The 23,342-nt window shown below is 37.2% G+C and overlaps 2 protein-coding genes across 2 annotated transcripts in view; both read right to left on the reverse strand.

Moving 5' to 3' along the window:
- The window catches only part of LOC149651866 (unconventional myosin-Vb-like), a 419,287-nt gene that overhangs the window by 265,232 nt on the left and 130,713 nt on the right, over nt 1–23,342 (reverse strand). The gene's annotated exons all lie outside the window — the stretch shown is intronic.
- Nucleotides 7,661–9,160, reverse strand: LOC149651871 (uncharacterized). The gene is made up of 2 exons (XM_089847129.1): nt 9,000–9,160; nt 7,661–8,081 (listed from the first exon to the last, which is right to left on the reverse strand). Exons 1-2 carry the CDS (start codon nt 9,045–9,047, stop codon nt 7,806–7,808), a joined length of 324 nt encoding a protein of 107 aa, XP_089703255.1. The 5' UTR covers nt 9,048–9,160; the 3' UTR covers nt 7,661–7,805.

Genomic DNA, 23,342 nt, shown 5'->3' on the forward strand with positions numbered 1-23,342 from the left:
CTGTGTGTGTCTGTCCGTTGTCACACTAGTGCGCCGAGTTAGCAGTTCGCTTTGTTTTGATGTGTTAAGAAATCCTACAGAACCTTAATATTCACTTTTTCATAATATAAAGTGAATATGTGGAAATCTTTTTCGTAATTACGATGCATTTAGTACTTTTGTAGCTTTAAAGCTCTGTTTCATTTTGATATTCCAAGAATGTTTTTTAATATTGTTATTTGAAATGGATGTTTATATATTACTTAAGCTATACTACATCTGTTTATAGCATAATCCTTTCTATAGTGATTTCAAAACGAACGCAACGATATTGGTCAAATGTACTTTTATTTGTCAATAGGCCTAGTGAACCAAAAAGTAAACGCTTGGGTTTGGTTTTCGTTTCTGTAATGCAGAGACATTAACGGTTCAGAGTGAGCCGAAAGTTAAATACACTGTTAAATAATTAAGCTTAGATTTTATAATCATGGTGGATATCTGGGCCGCGTTCAGCAGAGCTCAGCGCTGTTAGCAGTGTCGTACAGGACGGGATTTTGCTTTTGAATTTGACGTCACGGTGCTCAGCGCTGAGCCAGCGCGGTCTTCAAAGAAAATAGTCGGGTTTTGGGAAAACGTGACGTAAAACGCGTAGTTCTCAGCTTGGCGAAAAAACATGGAGGAATTAATACAAATAGCTCTTGCTGATTCTGATGGGACTATAGCTATTTAATTGGCGTGAAACCATTTGATGACGCGAGAATTTTAAGAGACATGTTACTTTCTAATTTTAATTATAAAAGACGTTGTTATCTATCTCTTTAAATATGTTATCATACAATTTTTGTTAAGCCTTGGTACCTTGCACGCTTTATTGCGCTAGCGTCATTTTTAAAACACCGATAACCGGAAAAAAGGTATGACGACAGATCTCACCGGTAACCGTTTTCCAAAATCCGCTGTCATTTTGGGGAGCTCTGCTGGACGCAGCCCAGACCAGTGAAAGGTCTGATCGTAATCGGATTATAGCTTCGTGTTTTCATGCTATTTATGGTGCGCATTTACTTCCAGTGTGTGTAGCCACAAATAAGCTTTGGTGTTATGTAACGTTAACAGTCATGTTGACAAACTAAGAAAATCGTTGAGGTGAAACGAGAGGATAGTGTTTACATGGCAACCCTGTTGTGAATATGGCTTTGAACATAGAGGGTATACAGTTGGGGAGTAGAAAATTCGGCCTTTACAAAAACGTAAAGGTAATATCCCTGTTGAATCCGGCGATCCAAAACAAGCCTGGTCATTTATACTTAAATAATAATTGAATTAATGGTTTTCCCCACTGGGGTTTTCCCAGGACCTTTTTTCCCATAAGCAGAAGTTATGGGTTTTTATGGTCCGAATTTAGCTTAGTTAAGGTTTACTTATAGTGAATACTTATGTTTGATATGTTTTATATGTAAAGACTTTTAAAGAATAACATTGTACTCTAAACCAAAATAAGAACTGTCGTAGAGCACGGCTTGTAATTGCTAAGAAATACTGTACAATTGTAAAGGCTATAGTAATGCATTTGAAAGGTTCGCTCGGGTTCGACGGATGGTTTTTGTTACTAGTGTGTTAAAAGGCCCTCTGACTCTGTAAAGTCATAAAACTTAGGAGTGACGAATTCTAGGGATCGCTTGGTAACAATAATAGGGGGTAAAACTTGAACTTTGTGTTAAAACTAGCAGAAGCAAAGCATGAGTAGAACGTATTGGACTCTTGATGGAGAAAGAGCGCTTGTTACCATCGGGCAATATAGATCGCAAACCGACTCTGCCGAGAGAGGTTGTAAAAGAAAGACTTAGAAACTTTAGTTAAACGGACGTGTTTTCAAGGAAAATTATTGTAATGATATCTTGATTTAAGTATGATTTGATAAGACAATACAGTAATTAAAGAAAATATTGATGATTGCATTTGGAGCTTCTTCGTTATTGAAATAAAGACATACACATAAGTTAGGGATTTAGATCGGTGTTTCAGTCCGCCGATGTGATATCAGGAATTATCACAAACTCTTATGTTGGGATGGAAGTCGCAACATAAAATGGTGCCGAAACCCGGGACTAATTACGTGCTCGGGACTAATTACGTACTCGGGACTCATTACGTGCTCGGGAAAAATTACGTTAATTGGACAATTTTGTGAAAATTGGACTTGGTTCGAGAACTTCGAAAATTGTGGTCCCAAGTCAACTCCACGTTAGATGCTTTTTTTGCCGATACCTGACCGAAAGGGAACGTGAACGTGCCGCAAGAAGTCCAGCGGCGGGGAGCGATATGGAGCGGGATGAAGGAGTCCCAGCCCAAAGACATCAGAGTCTACAGAAGCTAAAGGAGTGGTCCTTCTCAAGGTTCGAAGGAACTATATGCAGTTTGGAAGCAAGCAACAAACAACCGTTAGACTTCAGGTTGATAAAATTGATTCGCACTTCGCAATGAAGTTGGGTTCGTAGAAAAATACTTATTAAGAGAAAACAAAGGTTTGACACTAAGTTGTCGTAAGATAAAAAGGTGCTCTGGGTTTTTGAGCTAAGATAAAAAGTGCTCTGGTTGAGCTTGGTTAAAAAAGTGCTCTGGTTGAGCTTGGTTAAAAAAGTGCTCTGGTTGAGCTTGGTTAAAAAATGCTCTGGCTGAGCTTGGTTAAAAAAGTGCTCTGGTTGAGCTTGGTTAAAAAAAAATGCTCTGGTTGAGCTTGGTTAAAAAAGTGCTCTGGTTGAGCTTGGTTTAAGTGCTCTGGTTGAGCTTGGTATAAGGGTTTATTACCGATAGGTCGGTCTTGGCTTGTTGTGAAAGAGAGAGTGTATGATGGCGTGGCCACGGTAAAAAATTAGATGCCCCAGAATGGGCGAATTTAGTATCGTTCCAGAAAGAGCGACAAAAAGTAAATACCCTAGCCGGGTATCCCCTCCCACGTCCCAGAACGGGCGTTAGACAAAGTCCATGAAAGGACATAGACAAAGTCCATGAAAGGACATAAAAAAGCTCTTAATTGAGCACGAACCTTTTCCTAAATGGATAAAAGGGTTAGCCAAGATAAAAGAGTTGCACATGGGCATTCTTAAGACCTGATCGGTGCGTACCTAAGAAAAAGGCGACGCTTATTAGTTGGCGATTTCGATAGACTTAGTAGTGCATTCACGACACGAGCGGCGCTGTAAGATTTATTTCGAACGGCGTCGACGAGTGATTAACAGGTGTACAGACCGAAGTTTGGATATTCCCTTGTGGTGGTCCCTTCGCGAGTCCCTGGCTGACTTTGTCCAATCGTTATTGCCGTTAAGTAGGTTGTTTGGTAAAAGGTAAATTACTATTTGTAAAAGGTAATGTTGGTATTTGTAAAAAGTGTAAAGGGTGTATTGGTTTAAAAGTAACACTTATAAGGTGATTACATTACATGTATTTGGTGAAATATGGTAAAAAGTAAATTTGGTACAATATGGTAAAGAGTGGAATTGGTGCAATAACGTTGATACTGGTTAAAGGTATTGCACTTAAAGTGCTACTAAAATGCTTCAGCTGGTTGTTTACAAGGGAAAGATAAGTTAGTATCCCTAGTGTGAAGGGATGAACGACGTGGATGGTGGCATTCCTACTTTTCTTTGGTGCCTCTATTTTCATGGCACCTCCTTTTTCCACTTCCCTGCCCACCTGACATGGCTCGTTGTAGTTTTTGGAAATATGCAAAAAGGTTCATGTAAAGAGTTGTATCTCCCTGAGAAAGGAGAAAAGTTATATCTCCCTGAGAAAGGAGAAGAGTTGTATCTCCCTGAGAAAGGAGAAGAGTTGTATCTCCCTGAGAAAGGAGAAGAATTGTATCTCCCTGAGAAAGGAGAAGAGTTGTATCTCCCTGAGAAAGGAGAAGAGTTGTATCTCCCTGAGGAAGGAGAAAATTCAATGGTTTATAAATAGAGTTCAAATTAAGGGTTATTTGATTCAAATTAAGAGTTATTTCATTGAAAGTAACAAATTTGGTTATAAGTATAACTTGTTTCAAATAAGTAAAAGGTTGATACGTTCTGAGAGAAAGGTTGATGATTAGTTGGTCGCATGAAAATTTGGTATCATATGAAGGAAACATTGCAAATTATTAATTTTTGGAAAGATATTTAAGAGTTCTTGCAGTGAAGCAGTAGTCAGCTCATAACATTCTTGAGTAAAAGAAAAAGGGGCATCGCCGCCTCAAACAAAGGGGAAGAACACTGCTCACAGAAGCAACGTTTCAATTATACCTCTGGTACTACAAGTGCTACCACCTAAAAACTGCTAAAAGACTAAAATTTGCATGATGTATAAACTGTAGTTTGAAAATATGTTAATTATGTTGAAAACTGTGTAAATAGCTTTAAGTTTGGATATTTTGTACGAAAAATAACTTTAACTGTTTAAAAAGAATCTTTGACCAAAGGGATCGGTTCCCATGAAAAACAAAGTAATAAAACTACTTAGCTTGGATAGGACAGTTTAAAGATTCAGCTGGGTCTAATGACTTGCACGTGCACTGTTAAAAGTTAAAAGTAAAGCAAAATAAAAGAAAAAATAAGAGGGCAATCTTATATTGTCAAAAGACTAAAATAACACAATAAGTTTCTCTTTACACATCCATGTTAAAATATTTATGGTTGAACTTTGTAACTTAAGGGTAGCGATCGGAGCGTGGGATACTTAGTTCTCCTAACTAAAAACTCCTACTAAAAATTTGAGGAAGTTTGTCCCCACGCTACCGAGAGGCTTTGCCCCAGCATAGGGTGAAGGTTGGTTTCTTCTCATTGTAAAAGAAGGGGAACCAATCTTTGAACAGATGTAGAATAACCTATAAAAGCTGTTTCGCTAAACAAAATGAGTCGAGTTACTTCAAATTCAGTAACAGAAATCAATTAAAATTAAATGATAAACTTAAATGAAGAAATGTAAATTTAAATGTAGTCTCTTCAAGAAATTTAAAATAAGTTAAGAAATAAGTAAATTAAAATAGTAAAGTTGAGTTATTTAAATAGAAAAACATGAGAAATTCAAATGAAGGCATGTTGAGTCAATTAAAACTAAGTTGTTGGATCGCTTAATTGTAGGAAATACAGAGATGTATTTCGGCGGGGAGTGTTGAATCCGGCGATCCAAAACAAGCCTGGTCATTTATACTTAAATAATAATTGAATTAATGGTTTTCCCCACTGGGGTTTTCCCAGGACCTTTTTTCCCATAAGCAGAAGTTATGGGTTTTTATGGTCCGAATTTAGCTTAGTTAAGGTTAAGTTAAGGTACTTATAGTGAATACTTATGTTTGATATGTTTTATATGTAAAGACTTTTAAAGAATAACATTGTACTCTAAACCAAAATAAGAACTGTCGTAGAGCACGGCTTGTAATTGCTAAGAAATACTGTACAATTGTAAAGGCTATAGTAATGCATTTGAAAGGTTCGCTCGGGTTCGACGGATGGTTTTTGTTACTAGTGTGTTAAAAGGCCCTCTGGCTCTGTAAAGTCATAAAACTTAGGAGTGACGAATTCTAGGGATCGCTTGGTAACAATAATAGGGGGTAAAACTTGAACTTTGTGTTAAAACTAGCAGAAGCAAAGCATGAGTAGAACGTATTGGACTCTTGATGGAGAAAGAGCGCTTGTTACCATCGGGCAATATAGATCGCAAACCGACTCTGCCGAGAGAGGTTGTAAAAGAAAGACTTAGAAACTTTAGTTAAACGGACGTGTTTTCAAGGAAAATTATTGTAATGATATCTTGATTTAAGTATGATTTGATAAGACAATACAGTAATTAAAGAAAATATTGATGATTGCATTTGGAGCTTCTTCGTTATTGAAATAAAGACATACACATAAGTTAGGGATTTAGATCGGTGTTTCAGTCCGCCGATGTGATATCAGGAATTATCACAAACTCTTATGTTGGGATGGAAGTCGCAACAATCCCTCCAAAGGTTTAGCTCTTCATTTCCCGTTTTTCCCCCATCGGATGATTTTAATGTGTACAAGTATATCCTTATTGGATGTAAAATGTCGTCTGATTTACAGTATATTTGCTATGCTTTGTATACTGCTTTAATATTTCATAAATTTTAACTTCAGTATTTGTTCTTAAAAAAAGAAACATTTCCATATCTGGGTAAGTAAGTTTGTAAGTAGTCCTCCTCGGAGAGGTAATATTTTGGTTTTCCCAACTTGTTTTCCTTCAGGTCATAGTGATGCCATCAAACTGGCGAACAAGCTCGGCAAGACGAAATTATTGATATATCGAAACTGAGTTTTCGTGATTTTTCATTGGATTTTAAAAATTGAAACTTTGGTTCAATTATATTAAAAACATGATATTTTGAAAGTAGAGACTAGAAAGTGTAATATAATACCACTTTCGAGGTAAAATATGATTTTAAATTGTAAATTCGCATTCCTTCTAAGTCTTTAAGGATTTAAATTAGCTGTGATGGTTTGAACCTTTCATATAACTTCAATATATGGATTACTATCCTTCGACTATAACTGCAATGCATAATACTCTCCACAAGTGTGGGTGTGCATTACAAGCCTATTATATCGGCATGGTCCATGCGACATATATTGGACTACTATACATTGGGATTCTGTTCAACCAAACCTAACCTGATCTGACACTCAGGTTAATTGCCTCTGCTGCATGGGTTGACAAAGTTCTACGTTTAGCCGTCTAAGTGTGTCACATGGCAAAGCTATTTGAAAATGACCGGTTTTGCTTAACTTTCCTACCCAGGAGTTATTAATCTGAGCCTGAACTAACCAAACCTAACCTTAGCTGGCCTTACCTGACCTAATACAATTGAGGTTTCAAATAACCAAATTTAACTTGACCTAATTAACCTTATCACACCTAGTACTATTTGAGTTCAAATAACCCAACCTAGACCGTAATAAGCCACTAACGTTTTTCGCATACCGGTTGAACTTCTGTAAGGGTACACCGAGTTCACGAGAACTGCTGTAGTAACTGAAATAATGGGTGACTAGCGTTTACGGAAACAGCTATTTAGGGAACCGCGGTTATGAAGACCACTATTATGGGGTAGAACTTAGAAGACCAGCCAGCTTTACCAGAGCCCCATGTTAAAAAACGACTAGCAAAAGCGCCCCTAATGCCAACTTTCGCTTTTAAGTGCGCTACCAACCCAGTTTTCCTCGAAATGCTTTTTCTATGGGTTAAAAATTCGGAAGTGGACTCGGCGGTGAAATTAAATTTCTAGGAAAACCTAAGTCTTGGTCCAACGACGCCACTAAATTTTAACGTAAACTAAACTTCCTTCAGACCAAGGCTTAACTCTAAACGGCGCATTTCTCCGCCTTAAAAAGAACTCCAACTTTGAATGTCAAATAACGAACGGGAAATTGTGACATAGGTCTCAAAATATAAAATAGAACTTACTTGACTTCTCATTTAAAATTCGGCCACGACAAAAAGTCGGTAAATATATTTGAAATGCGGTAAAACCGAGTCCCCTTCCGAATTTTTATCCCATAGAAAAAGCATTACGAGTAAAACTGGGTTGGTAGCGTACCTAACGGCGAAAGTTGGAACTAGGGGCGCTTTTGCTAGTCGTTTTTTAACATGGGGCTCGGGTAAAGCTGGCTGGCCTTCTACCGCCGAAAGAAGGTTATCTAAGTTGGCCATGTATGCCGTAAGCTCATACGGGAACCGCTCAAATGAGAGCTTAGCCCTTTAAGAGCATTGCTTCGACCGTTGTCTTCCGCAAATAGTCTTTTGCCAAAGTGCCTAAACCTAAAACCTTCTACATGTTCTTACTATTTTATCCAAGCATCGGCGACTGGGTGCTGAAATCCTCTTCTCATCATTATTGACATTGAGTCAAAAACGATATCTTCCTTAGACAATCGTGGGTTTAAATCTGGCCAACTGCACATGCCTAATAAAGCAAGCACTGCTAACATTGTGTCAAAATCCATTAAAATCGTTTTGGTCCGCAACACGTCTTCGATATCGATATCATCAGCGATATAAAGTGAATTTGTTCGACCAATATGCTTCCACACGTTTCTCCCAATATCTGTGTTGGATTCCTGAAATCCGCAATCATTATGGCTTTATGTGTTAATCCCAAATTGTCCTAGGGAGCACGACAACTGCCTAAAAGACATTTGGGTGACGACGACATGGGTTGGGACTTGGGAGCGCGACAAATTGAAGGGCTGGAAATTAGGTTTCCACAATTGGGAAAAATTAAAATTTTGGTGTGACAATGAAACCGACAGAGCGTCAATTGGGTGAATAGAACTTCTTTTTGTACGCCTAGAAATACATACGTCTTAAAAACCACAAAATTTGGTTGGTCTAAATTTAAATTTTGGTTTTTTGAGGTTAAGTCAGGTTTGGTTCAGTTAGGTCAGGTTATGTTTTCTCTTTCACCAAACCAGGGATAGATTTAATTTTAGAAGTAGAAATGGAGAACAGATGTGTGGGCGTACGTCAAAGTCCTGGACCCCCTTCCCCGGGACGGGGAGGGGTATGAAAGAAGAGGCGGGTCATAGCGACAGAGGTAAAAAGGAATTACGCATTTTTCGCCGTCACCGTGAGCAACGTCATCAAAACGTAGTTTAAGTGAGCCAATAAGATAATTTAAACTTTTCGTTACGTGTTGGAGGGAGGGACTCTATACTGGGCTATGAGTTGGACTGATGTAAATATTAACCGTTCTCCATTCCTACATCTAAAATTAAATCTATCCCTGACCAAACTTTGTTTTTTTTTAAATAAATGTACTTTTTAAAAAATTAAATTTGTATTCACCTAATTGAGTTTCAGTCGGTTTCATTGTCACCTAATTGTAGCACACCCAAGTTTAAATTATCCAAACTTTCGGACACTCAATTTTCTATCCTAAAAATTTGTTGCTCTCTCAATTGCCGGACAGTCGGATGCCCAAATGTATTTCAACGAGTTGTCGTAGACCCAGTGTCCTTAACGTAAATGAGGCTTACCAAAAAGAAACTGTGTTGTTGGGTGTTTTTCGCAACATAAGAGGGCATATCGGGTGTCTTCAGAATATCCTCCAAAGAATCGTAATAGTGTAAAGTATCTGGGAGAGAAGTACGAGATAACAATAGCAAGGAAAATCTACTTGTTATAAGATAAAACCCAATAATCCAGAACATGAAGATGAATTTCTTAAAATGACAGTTGCTGTCGAAGTGGTAGCCTATTCAAAAAGACCATGGTTAATTGTGTGTGGTGTTTGTTTGTTAATTGCTTTACGCTTTTTCTGGTGAAAAGCGTAAAGCTTTATTACTTACCTTGCAATAAGATCAATCCAACTAAAGAAATCATTAATTCAATGATAATTATGCTTTTGGATCTTCCCGAATTTTTGGTCATTAGGAAAATAGTTAGAGTGACTATCAGTATTGAAATAAGTGTCGCTATCCACACCTGTAAACACGTTTTGTTAATAAAAAAAACCACGGAAAATCAAGTGATTTTGCGTAGTGAAACATCCAGGAAGTACCTCCGAATGATTTTAAAATTCAAATTATATTCAGATTTTACGGATAATTTGTAATAAGCCCTCCGACCAGTCGCGTAACGCCCTGCCTTTTTGTTAACAAAATTCTCGTGGCACGCTCCATGTCTCGCGCCACGATTTACTTATCGGGCGCAAATTTTACCAAATCTCGCGACAAATTTCATTCGACACGGAGCGGGCCACGAAAATTTTGTTAATCAAAAGACAGGTTATGCGATAGGACACAGGTCTTTATTTCCAATTATCCTTAAAATCTGAACCTGATTTGAATTTAAAATCATTCGGAGCTGGTATTTCGTGAATGTTTCACTATGCAGACTGGTTTATAATTAGTGGAAGAATCGATAAAAAAATCACTTCATCCTCCCTTTAAGCATTGATGGATTTACCTGTACGTTGAAAATGATTATCGCGTCAAATTGGTGAGATTCACTTCTGATAGGACGACTAGACAATATTTTCACAGCGTGATTGTAAATTATTGGTGGGTATTCTACGTAGTCAAATTCCTTATGACCCATGTGGACAGGAGGTAGCGCGATATCTGATATCTGTAAATTAGTTTCTTTAACACATCTAATGCACATCTAGAATATTACTAAGCCCAGTTTATAGTAGAATCCAACATTGGAATAAGTGGAATTCAACATGGGGGAAAATTGAAAAAGCACAGGAAGAGTTGCCCCTTCCAAGTTTGGATTCTTCTATAGTCACCCAAAATTAAATCTTGAACAAGAAATGCATTAGTCTGGATCAGGAATACATAGAAATCGTCAACTTGAAATCTTAAACTTGCTGGAACTTAAGGGGAGGAGATATAGTAACCGTCACCCCTGACGTAACACCTATTTGAACTTAGAAGCCAAGTGACATTGACGTAGCTATTTGGGCCGAATCCGAATGTAAACAAGTTATCTTTGCGTTGTGTGAACGAGTCTACTTGAATAGCCAATGAAACGCCAGGAAAGAGAAGTGTGCGGTTTAACGTTTTAAACCCATCCCCTATACATTCAATCAGATGTTAGTATTCCAAGTAGAAGAAATGTATGTATTACTGTCTGGATTAGAAATTCTTAAAGCTATACGGTATACAACTATAAAATAATGTAACCACGCAACGTTTTCTATAGCTCTACTAGTATGTTTTGATTAATATGATATTACGTTTGCTGCTAAAAAATTCAATACGCCAGTTAGGTTTTTGTCTTCTTCTCCTTTGATTATGTATCCATATTCCAACATGTCCTCCGTGGTAAGAAAATTATCTTCTTTCAAACTACATTGACACGTAGAGTAATTTTTGACAATCAAAGTGAGTATTAGCTTGAAAAGAAACGGGTCTTACAACGAAAGAGAAGGACATTTTGAATTTATATTCGGTAACTCTTTGTAAGGTTTTACGAAAGATTTGCTCCATTCGTAAGATTTTGCGAAAAATTTGCTCAATTGGTAAGATTTTGCGAAGGATTTACTCCATTCGTAAGATTTTGTGAAGGATTTGCTCCATTCGTAAGATTTTACGAGAGATTTGCTCCATTCGTAAGATTTAACAAAAGCTTTGCTCATTCGTAAGATTTTACAAAAGATTCGCTCCATTCGCAAGATTGTACAAAAGATTCACTCCATTGGTAAGATTTTTTGAAAAAGATTCGCTAACGTTATGTTTTGATAATTTCTCACCTCCAGTTTAAATGAGCAAATAGAGAGTTGTAGTATCCTCCGAAATATCCCTTGAAAATTACATTTCCTTCATTAACATCCCATTGGTGCCATATTGGAACCTGAAAATTGGTCATATGATGTAAACGCGTGAATTTAAAAAAAACTTTTTTAATACAAATCTCACTTCCGTTGAACAAATACGAGGCCACTTGCTTGCCATATTTTCCCCACAATGTTATAATCAACGTATAATGATAATAACAAGAACTTACAGTTGAATCTGTGATTTTACTAAAAATTTTAAAGACATATTAATAACTATGGTCATTTTCAGTTTCGCTGGTGTATTATTGTTGGCCAAGCTTTAAGCGATGCTAACCCAATAATAATAAGTTTGTTGTTGTCACTGTCAAAAAAACGCTGGACTTTAACCTACCCCAGGACTTAAAAGTGCCTTTGCCATTAAGTCACATCGTCGTGATTGGCGCGCGACTAAAAGATCGATTAACAATGAGATTACCAGTTCTAAAACGTAAGGACCTTTGTTCATACGCAACAATAAATTCACATGGTAACTTAAAGTGTTAGTGACATAATTTTTGTCATCCACAAACTTAAAATGTGAAAAAATCCTTGAAAAATCTAGTTTATTATGATATGTTTACTTTTTTATTTGGTTTCGAAGCAATTTATAAAATTGCAATCAAAGTATTGTGTTTGGAATAGGCCTAGTTAAACTTTTGTTTCCCTTGATGACGCAGTAAGGAGAAATTTTCTCCCTAGATGTCGCCCACGTGACGCCTGTTAGTGTAGTGTCGCCGCGTTAAGCCTATTTTATTCAGATTCGTGCGGCATTAGTAGACTGCGCGCTCGCGCCTGGCTTTTGGGCGAGATGCCGTGAGTGACGTATCAAGGAGAAAAACCCGCCAAAAATCTTCTCCGCAAATTTGCTTCCCCCCCCCTCAAATTTCAAGTTTTCAAAGTGTTTTTTCTGTGTTTTCCCTCATATTTAAATATTTATCAAGCATATTTTAGGAATCAGAAGAGTTTAAACTCTCAACGGTTAACGGTAATAGTTAGTATAGGGCGCTGTCGGTTAGCTGTGGCATAGGGGCTAGCCACCACCCCTCTATGCATTGTAAAGGCGTTAGATAAGTGGCAATAAGTCGCAAGATGACTTGGTCCAAGTAGCTAGCTGAACTTTAAAAAAAAAAAAACTAAGGTTTTCGTTAGATTTAAGATAATTTTTAAACCACGTCGCTATTCCTTTAACTATGGATTAGAAAATATTCAATATATTTCCTGAAGTAAACTTACCTTGCTTGTTAAAGGTATAGACAATTCAATTAATCACATGCAGAGAAACTAATACATAGGCCGCCCTCTTACGTTATTTCCCTCGCGTCAAGTGGGAACGTCTAAACGGGGCCCGAGGTCAATACACGTTGAAGACTAGCCAACTCGCACTGCCTCTAGCACGTGCTTGGGAAATAACTATGGATGAACTGGTACCGATATGGTATCGGTAACGACACCGGTACTCGGGGTTTCCCGATAGTATCGGATCGGTTGGTTTAATGCGATACTGAACCGATACTCGTTTAAAATGCTCGTTAGATGGCGCTTCTTGACATTTTTGGTGCTTTTAGTAATGTATTGGTAGTGATAATATCTCATTTCTATGAATGTCAATCGTGATGATTTCTCATTTATACGAAAAGTTCCTGAATCTAATTTATCTAATAACCAATAAGCAAAAATAGCTATAAAACTGATGATAAAAATAAAAATAAATATTTTATATGTTACTATATTATTAAATAACAAAAAAAAAACAGAAGTTAGTTTTGACAATATTTTTTAAGTTTTGAATTAGTTTCATTTATTTCTTTCAGTAATTCAATGATAAATCACTAACATTTACTAGAAGTATAAGGATAACAGGGTCTCTCAGCATATAGTAGTTAAAAAAGCCAAGCCGTGATTTTATTTTGGAAATACCTCTAAACATTGCACTTAGCAGTATAATTCATGAAAGTAATCTTTAAATATTTCCTAGTATTTTTAATATATACTGTCATAATAAAAATATCGGTATCGGTTGAAGTATCGGGTTTTTGGATCTTAGTGAGTAAATTTCGGTATCGGTTCCTGCATCGGGTTAAGTCGAGTATCGGGCATCTCTAGAAATAACCCAAGACGTGACTTTCCCCGCCCCTATGGTGTTTACTTTGCTTCACCATTAAAATGCTAATTTCACCATCTTTTTATGGGCCTGCGAAGTTGTTATTTTATATCAATTGCGCACCTTTCCATGGATGAGGTTTTTTCCGCCCTTATTTACACCCTCTAATTTAAGCCAATGGTGTTCAAAACATAACTCTATTTTCACATTATTTGAACACCTTTTATATGGGCCTTGCAAAGGTGTTATTTTATATCAATTGCACACCTTTTCGAGGATGAGGTTTTTTCAGCCCTTTTTTACACCTTCTATTTAAGCCAATGGTGTTCGAAACATAACTCTATGTTCACATTATTTCTACACCTTTTATATTGGCCTTGCAAAGGTGTTATTTTATATCGTTTAGGTATCATTTGTTCGCCTTTTAATGAATGAGGCTTTTTCAACCCTTTTTCACACCGTTTATTTAAGCGAATGGTGTTTAAAAAATATCGCACTAATTCTATGCCATTTGAGCACCATTTAATGGGGTATTCGATAGGGTTATTTATATAATTAAGGTAACATTTGCAAACCTTTTAAAGAATTATGTTTTATAAACCCATTTCTACACCATTGGTTTAAGCTAATGGTGTTTTTAAAATATCGAACTATTTTCGTACTATTTCAGCACCTTGTCAAGGTGTACAAAGAGTGCACATTGTTTTAACACCATTATGGCACTATTAAACACCACATTTTTTACAGTGTACTCTTCGTCGACGAAATGGACCAGGAAAGATACGACAACGTCATACGCGCATGCGCCCTCCAACCGGATTTCAACCAGCTACCCGCTGACGACGAAACGGAGATCGGAGAAAGAGTACGTATTATCATAAGCAGATAATCTTTGTCTCTGTGTCCATCATAAGGTCCTTGGTTAAACTCTATCTTGCCCCCTTCCTTTTCATCAGCTCTTAAGAGAAATCGGGCGGCAAAAATACATGATGTTTACCAGTCCATCAAGCGACCTTCCCAAAATTCACAATAGTAACCGTAGAAAGGATTAGAGATAATTTTAACTATTAGACAATTTTTTGAAATGGAAAAAGTCCATCAGTTAGCATTACATGTGAATATGGAAATCCTCTGCAACGTCTATTTATGCAGGGACGAGTACAAAAGGAGATGAATTGTACGCGCTTTTTAGAATGACAACCGTAAATCAGAACTTCCACAACGGGAGAAACGGAAAACTAAAAATTGCACTACATACTGCCCTCTTGAGAATCTTGATAAGGGAAAAAACGTCCGTTGTATATAGTTGGGATATCTGTACAAAATACTGTTGAAAATAGTAAAAATGTTGAAGAGAGGGCGCAGGATAGTAAGTCAATATAGAAATCCACGACACAAGACGAAACCAAAATGACCCAATTCGTTACTATTTCTCTCTCTGTGCGAGTTTAGGCTTGCATTGTTGAAAACTACTTCACATCACAATACTTATCCTTTTCTACTCCTCCCTGATTCATGGCACTGACATTTTATGACGGTTCGGTTCTTAAAAAAAGAGAAGGGTTGTTATTCTTCCTGGCTTCTTAAAGACGTGTAGAAATATGATCAAACGCTCGTGATTCATATGTAGTAACGCCGAGAGTAACGCTAGAGCAGCTTAACATATAATGTCGCTTTCACGCGAAGCTGTGGGATTAGACAAAAAACATAATGCGCTGCACTCCAAAAACCGGGCGTTGCGACGTTTCATTCATAGTTCCATAGATGGCTGCTTTCGTTAGTAATGTGTTGGTTTACTAATTTTCCATGACAGGGTATCAACTTGAGTGGTGGTCAGAAGCAAAGGGTCAACGTGGCTAGAGCCATTTATCGCGATTTATGAATTTTAATATAAATGAAATTTTTTTAGTACGTTAAAAGTCAAACTGAAGAGATTTCATCTTGCATCCCAAGGAAAAGTCTCACATGAATATGATGCAAAATTCATGACTAAAGAAACGCTCAAAGAAGGAAACGTATGTGCTCTTTAATATACGAGGAAAGTTTAGACCTTTCCTTCTTGAGAACTAAAACTCTCTACAATCATTTTACTTCGTGATAATGATATTGCACATTTGCAGATATCCGTATCACATTACAAACAATATTTTAAAGCCTACGGTATGACATGGTGTGTGATCTTCGAAGTAATAGCCACCAGTGGTATTTTACTCAATTTTGCGTCAATGTACTGGCTGTCTCTGTGGTGCGCGGACTCAAAGGAAGATTTTAAAGTGAACCCGGTCTTGAAGGCAACCCGTATAGCGGTCTTAATCGTTCTTGGTCTAAGCCAAGCCATTGTGACATTTCTGACCGTAGCCGTGAACGTCTTTCGCTGTCTACGAGCTGTAAACTGTCTACATGGGAAAATGCTCGAGAGCGTATCTCGTTCTCCCATGTCCTTCTTCGACACGACCCCCCTTGGAAGGATACTCAATCGTTTCTCCCAAGACATCGACGCCCTCGACCAGCAATCATGGGAACCCTACTGGGGACTGGTACTGGAACTAATTTGGACTCTTTTTTGTACAAAAAAAGTGCAAAAAAGCTAAGCATTTTCAGCACAAAGGTTTCGTTGTGCACCATTTCACGTAGAATTTACGAAATAATTTTCATGATTTATTCAATAGTGTCATTTGAAGAGCGCCAAGCTCTGACCAGAACAACCGACTCCCAGATTATTAAATATCAAACTAGATAAGAATTCCGTGTTTAACCACGACAATTAACATATGAGAGAGAACGGCAATCCCTCACTCGATACGAATTTCTTGTTTAACCGCCACAATTAACAATTGAGAGTGATAATGAATAGTTACTTATGACAGCAGACTGAAGTCGAGTTCCTACCTGAAGTGAAAGGTATCCAACGGCAACAACAATGCAGGGAATTATGAATAATGGTAAAAATATTGAAGTTCCTATCGGGTAAACAACTAAAAATATCAATCCCCAATTGGTTAGATTTATTGTTCCAGGTATATCATGGGAACCCTACTGGGGACTGGTACTGGAACTAATTTGGACTCTTTTTTGTACAAAAAAAGTGCAAAAAAGCTAAGCATTTTCAGCACAAAGGTTTCGTTGTGCACCATTTCACGTAGAATTTACGAAATAATTTTCATGATTTATTCAATAGTGTCATTTGAAGAGCGCCAAGCTCTGACCAGAACAACCGACTCCCAGATTATTAAATATCAAACTAGATAAGAATTCCGTGTTTAACCACGACAATTAACATATGAGAGAGAACGGCAATCCCTCACTTGATACGAATTTCTTGTTTAACCGCCACAATTAACAATTGAGAGTGATAATGAATAGTTACTTATGACAGCAGACTGAAGTCGAGTTCCTACCTGAAGTGAAAGGTATCCAACGGCAACAACAATGCAGGGAATTATGAATAATGGTAAAAATATTGAAGTTCCTATCGGGTAAACAACTAAAAATATCAATCCCCAATTGGTTAGATTTATTGTTCCAGGTAATTGCTGGTCGAGGGCGTCGATGTCTTGGGAGAAACGATTGAGTATCCTTCCAAGGGGGGTCGTGTCGAAGAAGGACATGGGAGAACGAGATACGCTCTCGAGCATTTTCCCATGTAGACAGTTTACAGCTCGTAGACAGCGAAAGACGTTCACGGCTACGGTCAGAAATGTCACAATGGCTTGGCTTAGACCAAGAACGATTAAGACCGCTATACGGGTTGCCTTCAAGACCGGGTTCACTTTAAAATCTTCCTTTGAGTCCGCGCACCACAGAGACAGCCAGTACATTGACGCAAAATTGAGTAAAACACCACTGGTGGCTATTACTTCGAAGATCACACACCATGTCATACCGTAGGCTTTAAAATATTGTTTGTAATGTGATACGGATATCTGCAAATGTGCAATATCATTATCACGAAGTAAAATGATTGTAGAGAGTTTTAGTTCTCAAGAAGGAAAGGTCTAAACTTTCCTCGTATATTAAAGAGCACATACGTTTCCTTCTTTGAGCGTTTCTTTAGTCATGAATTTTGCATCATATTCATGTGAGACTTTTCCTTGGGATGCAAGATGAAATCTCTTCAGTTTGACTTTTAACGTACTAAAAAAATTTCATTTATATTAAAATTCATAAATCGCGATAAATGGCTCTAGCCACGTTGACCCTTTGCTTCTGACCACCACTCAAGTTGATACCCTGTCATGGAAAATTAGTAAACCAACACATTACTAACGAAAGCAGCCATCTATGGAACTATGAATGAAACGTCGCAACGCCCGGTTTTTGGAGTGCAGCGCATTATGTTTTTTGTCTAATCCCACAGCTTCGCGTGAAAGCGACATTATATGTTAAGCTGCTCTAGCGTTACTCTCGGCGTTACTACATATGAATCACGAGCGTTTGATCATATTTCTAAACGTCTTTAAGAAGCCAGGAAGAATAACAACCCTTCTCTTTTTTTAAGAACCGAACCGTCATAAAATGTCAGTGCCATGAATCAGGGAGGAGTAGAAAAGGATAAGTATTGTGATGTGAAGTAGTTTTCAACAATGCAAGCCTAAACTCGCACAGAGAGAGAAATAGTAACGAATTGGGTCATTTTGGTTTCGTCTTGTGTCGTGGATTTCTATATTGACTTACTATCCTGCGCCCTCTCTTCAACATTTTTACTATTTTCAACAGTATTTTGTACAGATATCCCAACTATATACAACGGACGTTTTTTCCCTTATCAAGATTCTCAAGAGGGCAGTATGTAGTGCAATTTTTAGTTTTCCGTTTCTCCCGTTGTGGAAGTTCTGATTTACGGTTGTCATTCTAAAAAGCGCGTACAATTCATCTCCTTTTGTACTCGTCCCTGCATAAATAGACGTTGCAGAGGATTTCCATATTCACATGTAATGCTAACTGATGGACTTTTTCCATTTCAAAAAATTGTCTAATAGTTAAAATTATCTCTAATCCTTTCTACGGTTACTATTGTGAATTTTGGGAAGGTCGCTTGATGGACTGGTAAACATCATGTATTTTTGCCGCCCGATTTCTCTTAAGAGCTGATGAAAAGGAAGGGGGCAAGATAGAGTTTAACCAAGGACCTTATGATGGACACAGAGACAAAGATTATCTGCTTATGATAATACGTACTCTTTCTCCGATCTCCGTTTCGTCGTCAGCGGGTAGCTGGTTGAAATCCGGTTGGAGGGCGCATGCGCGTATGACGTTGTCGTATCTTTCCTGGTCCATTTCGTCGACGAAGAGTACACTGTAAAAAATGTGGTGTTTAATAGTGCCATAATGGTGTTAAAACAATGTGCACTCTTTGTAAACCTTGACAAGGTGCTGAAATAGTACGAAAATAGTTCGATATTTTAAAAACACCATTAGCTTAAACCAATGGTGTAGAAATGGGTTTATAAAACATAATTCTTTAAAAGGTTTGCAAATGTTACCTTAATTATATAAATAACCCTATCGAATACCCCATTAAATGGTGCTCAAATGGCATAGAATTAGTGCGATATTTTTTAAACACCATTCGCTTAAATAAACGGTGTGAAAAAGGGTTGAAAAAGCCTCATTCATTAAAAGGCGAACAAATGATACCTAAACGATATAAAATAACACCTTTGCAAGGCCAATATAAAAGGTGTAGAAATAATGTGAACATAGAGTTATGTTTCGAACACCATTGGCTTAAATAGAAGGTGTAAAAAAGGGCTGAAAAAACCTCATCCTCGAAAAGGTGTGCAATTGATATAAAATAACACCTTTGCAAGGCCCATATAAAAGGTGTTCAAATAATGTGAAAATAGAGTTATGTTTTGAACACCATTGGCTTAAATTAGAGGGTGTAAATAAGGGCGGAAAAAACCTCATCCATGGAAAGGTGCGCAATTGATATAAAATAACAACTTCGCAGGCCCATAAAAAGATGGTGAAATTAGCATTTTAATGGTGAAGCAAAGTAAACACCATAGGGGCGGGGAAAGTCACGTCTTGGGTTATTTCTAGAGATGCCCGATACTCGACTTAACCCGATGCAGGAACCGATACCGAAATTTACTCACTAAGATCCAAAAACCCGATACTTCAACCGATACCGATATTTTTATTATGACAGTATATATTAAAAATACTAGGAAATATTTAAAGATTACTTTCATGAATTATACTGCTAAGTGCAATGTTTAGAGGTATTTCCAAAATAAAATCACGGCTTGGCTTTTTTAACTACTATATGCTGAGAGACCCTGTTATCCTTATACTTCTAGTAAATGTTAGTGATTTATCATTGAATTACTGAAAGAAATAAATGAAACTAATTCAAAACTTAAAAAATATTGTCAAAACTAACTTCTGTTTTTTTTTTGTTATTTAATAATATAGTAACATATAAAATATTTATTTTTATTTTTATCATCAGTTTTATAGCTATTTTTGCTTATTGGTTATTAGATAAATTAGATTCAGGAACTTTTCGTATAAATGAGAAATCATCACGATTGACATTCATAGAAATGAGATATTATCACTACCAATACATTACTAAAAGCACCAAAAATGTCAAGAAGCGCCATCTAACGAGCATTTTAAACGAGTATCGGTTCAGTATCGCATTAAACCAACCGATCCGATACTATCGGGAAACCCCGAGTACCGGTGTCGTTACCGATACCATATCGGTACCAGTTCATCCATAGTTATTTCCCAAGCACGTGCTAGAGGCAGTGCGAGTTGGCTAGTCTTCAACGTGTATTGACCTCGGGCCCCGTTTAGACGTTCCCACTTGACGCGAGGGAAATAACGTAAGAGGGCGGCCTATGTATTAGTTTCTCTGCATGTGATTAATTGAATTGTCTATACCTTTAACAAGCAAGGTAAGTTTACTTCAGGAAATATATTGAATATTTTCTAATCCATAGTTAAAGGAATAGCGACGTGGTTTAAAAATTATCTTAAATCTAACGAAAACCTTAGTTTTTTTTTTTTTAAAGTTCAGCTAGCTACTTGGACCAAGTCATCTTGCGACTTATTGCCACTTATCTAACGCCTTTACAATGCATAGAGGGGTGGTGGCTAGCCCCTATGCCACAGCTAACCGACAGCGCCCTATACTAACTATTACCGTTAACCGTTGAGAGTTTAAACTCTTCTGATTCCTAAAATATGCTTGATAAATATTTAAATATGAGGGAAAACACAGAAAAAACACTTTGAAAACTTGAAATTTGAGGGGGGGGGAAGCAAATTTGCGGAGAAGATTTTTGGCGGGTTTTTCTCCTTGATACGTCACTCACGGCATCTCGCCCAAAAGCCAGGCGCGAGCGCGCAGTCTACTAATGCCGCACGAATCTGAATAAAATAGGCTTAACGCGGCGACACTACACTAACAGGCGTCACGTGGGCGACATCTAGGGAGAAAATTTCTCCTTACTGCGTCATCAAGGGAAACAAAAGTTTAACTAGGCCTATTCCAAACACAATACTTTGATTGCAATTTTATAAATTGCTTCGAAACCAAATAAAAAAGTAAACATATCATAATAAACTAGATTTTTCAAGGATTTTTTCACATTTTAAGTTTGTGGATGACAAAAATTATGTCACTAACACTTTAAGTTACCATGTGAATTTATTGTTGCGTATGAACAAAGGTCCTTACGTTTTAGAACTGGTAATCTCATTGTTAATCGATCTTTTAGTCGCGCGCCAATCACGACGATGTGACTTAATGGCAAAGGCACTTTTAAGTCCTGGGGTAGGTTAAAGTCCAGCGTTTTTTTGACAGTGACAACAACAAACTTATTATTATTGGGTTAGCATCGCTTAAAGCTTGGCCAACAATAATACACCAGCGAAACTGAAAATGACCATAGTTATTAATATGTCTTTAAAATTTTTAGTAAAATCACAGATTCAACTGTAAGTTCTTGTTATTATCATTATACGTTGATTATAACATTGTGGGGAAAATATGGCAAGCAAGTGGCCTCGTATTTGTTCAACGGAAGTGAGATTTGTATTAAAAAAGTTTTTTTTAAATTCACGCGTTTACATCATATGACCAATTTTCAGGTTCCAATATGGCACCAATGGGATGTTAATGAAGGAAATGTAATTTTCAAGGGATATTTCGGAGGATACTACAACTCTCTATTTGCTCATTTAAACTGGAGGTGAGAAATTATCAAAACATAACGTTAGCGAATCTTTTTCAAAAAATCTTACCAATGGAGTGAATCTTTTGTAAAATCTTGCGAATGGAGCGAATCTTTTGTAAAATCTTACGAATGAGCAAAGCTTTTGTTAAATCTTACGAATGGAGCAAATCTCTCGTAAAATCTTACGAATGGAGCAAATCCTTCACAAAATCTTACGAATGGAGTAAATCCTTCGCAAAATCTTACCAATTGAGCAAATTTTTCGCAAAATCTTACGAATTGAGCAAATCCTTCGCAAAATCTTACGAATGGAGCAAATCTTTCGTAAAACCTTACAAAGAGTTACCGAATATAAATTCAAAATGTCCTTCTCTTTCGTTGTAAGACCCGTTTCTTTTCAAGCTAATACTCACTTTGATTGTCAAAAATTACTCTACGTGTCAATGTAGTTTGAAAGAAGATAATTTTCTTACCACGGAGGACATGTTGGAATATGGATACATAATCAAAGGAGAAGAAGACAAAAACCTAACTGGCGTATTGAATTTTTTAGCAGCAAACGTAATATCATATTAATCAAAACATACTAGTAGAGCTATAGAAAACGTTGCGTGGTTACATTATTTTATAGTTGTATACCGTATAGCTTTAAGAATTTCTAATCCAGACAGTAATACATACATTTCTTCTACTTGGAATACTAACATCTGATTGAATGTATAGGGGATGGGTTTAAAACGTTAAACCGCCCACTTCTCTTTCCTGGCGTTTCATTGGCTATTCAAGTAGACTCGTTCACACAACGCAAAGATAACTTGTTTACATTCGGATTCGGCCCAAATAGCTACGTCAATGTCACTTGGCTTCTAAGTTCAAATAGGTGTTACGTCAGGGGTGACGGTTACTATATCTCCTCCCCTTAAGTTCCAGCAAGTTTAAGATTTCAAGTTGACGATTTCTATGTATTCCTGATCCAGACTAATGCATTTCTTGTTCAAGATTTAATTTTGGGTGACTATAGAAGAATCCAAACTTGGAAGGGGCAACTCTTCCTGTGCTTTTTCAATTTTCCCCCATGTTGAATTCCACTTATTCCAATGTTGGATTCTACTATAAACTGGGCTTAGTAATATTCTAGATGTGCATTAGATGTGTTAAAGAAACTAATTTACAGATATCAGATATCGCGCTACCTCCTGTCCACATGGGTCATAAGGAATTTGACTACGTAGAATACCCACCAATAATTTACAATCACGCTGTGAAAATATTGTCTAGTCGTCCTATCAGAAGTGAATCTCACCAATTTGACGCGATAATCATTTTCAACGTACAGGTAAATCCATCAATGCTTAAAGGGAGGATGAAGTGATTTTTTTATCGATTCTTCCACTAATTATAAACCAGTCTGCATAGTGAAACATTCACGAAATACCAGCTCCGAATGATTTTAAATTCAAATCAGGTTCAGATTTTAAGGATAATTGGAAATAAAGACCTGTGTCCTATCGCATAACCTGTCTTTTGATTAACAAAATTTTCGTGGCCCGCTCCGTGTCGAATGAAATTTGTCGCGAGATTTGGTAAAATTTGCGCCCGATAAGTAAATCGTGGCGCGAGACATGGAGCGTGCCACGAGAATTTTGTTAACGAAAAGGCAGGGCGTTACGCGACTGGTCGGAGGGCTTATTACAAATTATCCGTAAAATCTGAATATAATTTGAATTTTAAAATCATTCGGAGGTACTTCCTGGATGTT

This window comes from Phalangium opilio, unplaced genomic scaffold, assembly GCF_054372755.1.
Source record: "Phalangium opilio isolate 3A_F unplaced genomic scaffold, DU_Popi_V2 ptg000082l_1, whole genome shotgun sequence".
Taxonomy (NCBI): Eukaryota; Metazoa; Arthropoda; class Arachnida; order Opiliones; family Phalangiidae; genus Phalangium; species Phalangium opilio.

Excerpts from the sequence above, each read along its gene's own strand:
- LOC149651871 (XM_089847129.1), bottom strand. The coding sequence starts at position 9,047 with ATGCCCTCTTATGTTGCGAAAAACACCCAACAACACAGTTTCTTTTTG. Across the intron at positions 8,082-8,999 it reads AACAACACAGTTTCTTTTTG|GAATCCAACACAGATATTGG; the intron begins GTAAGCCTCATT and ends TGCGGATTTCAG.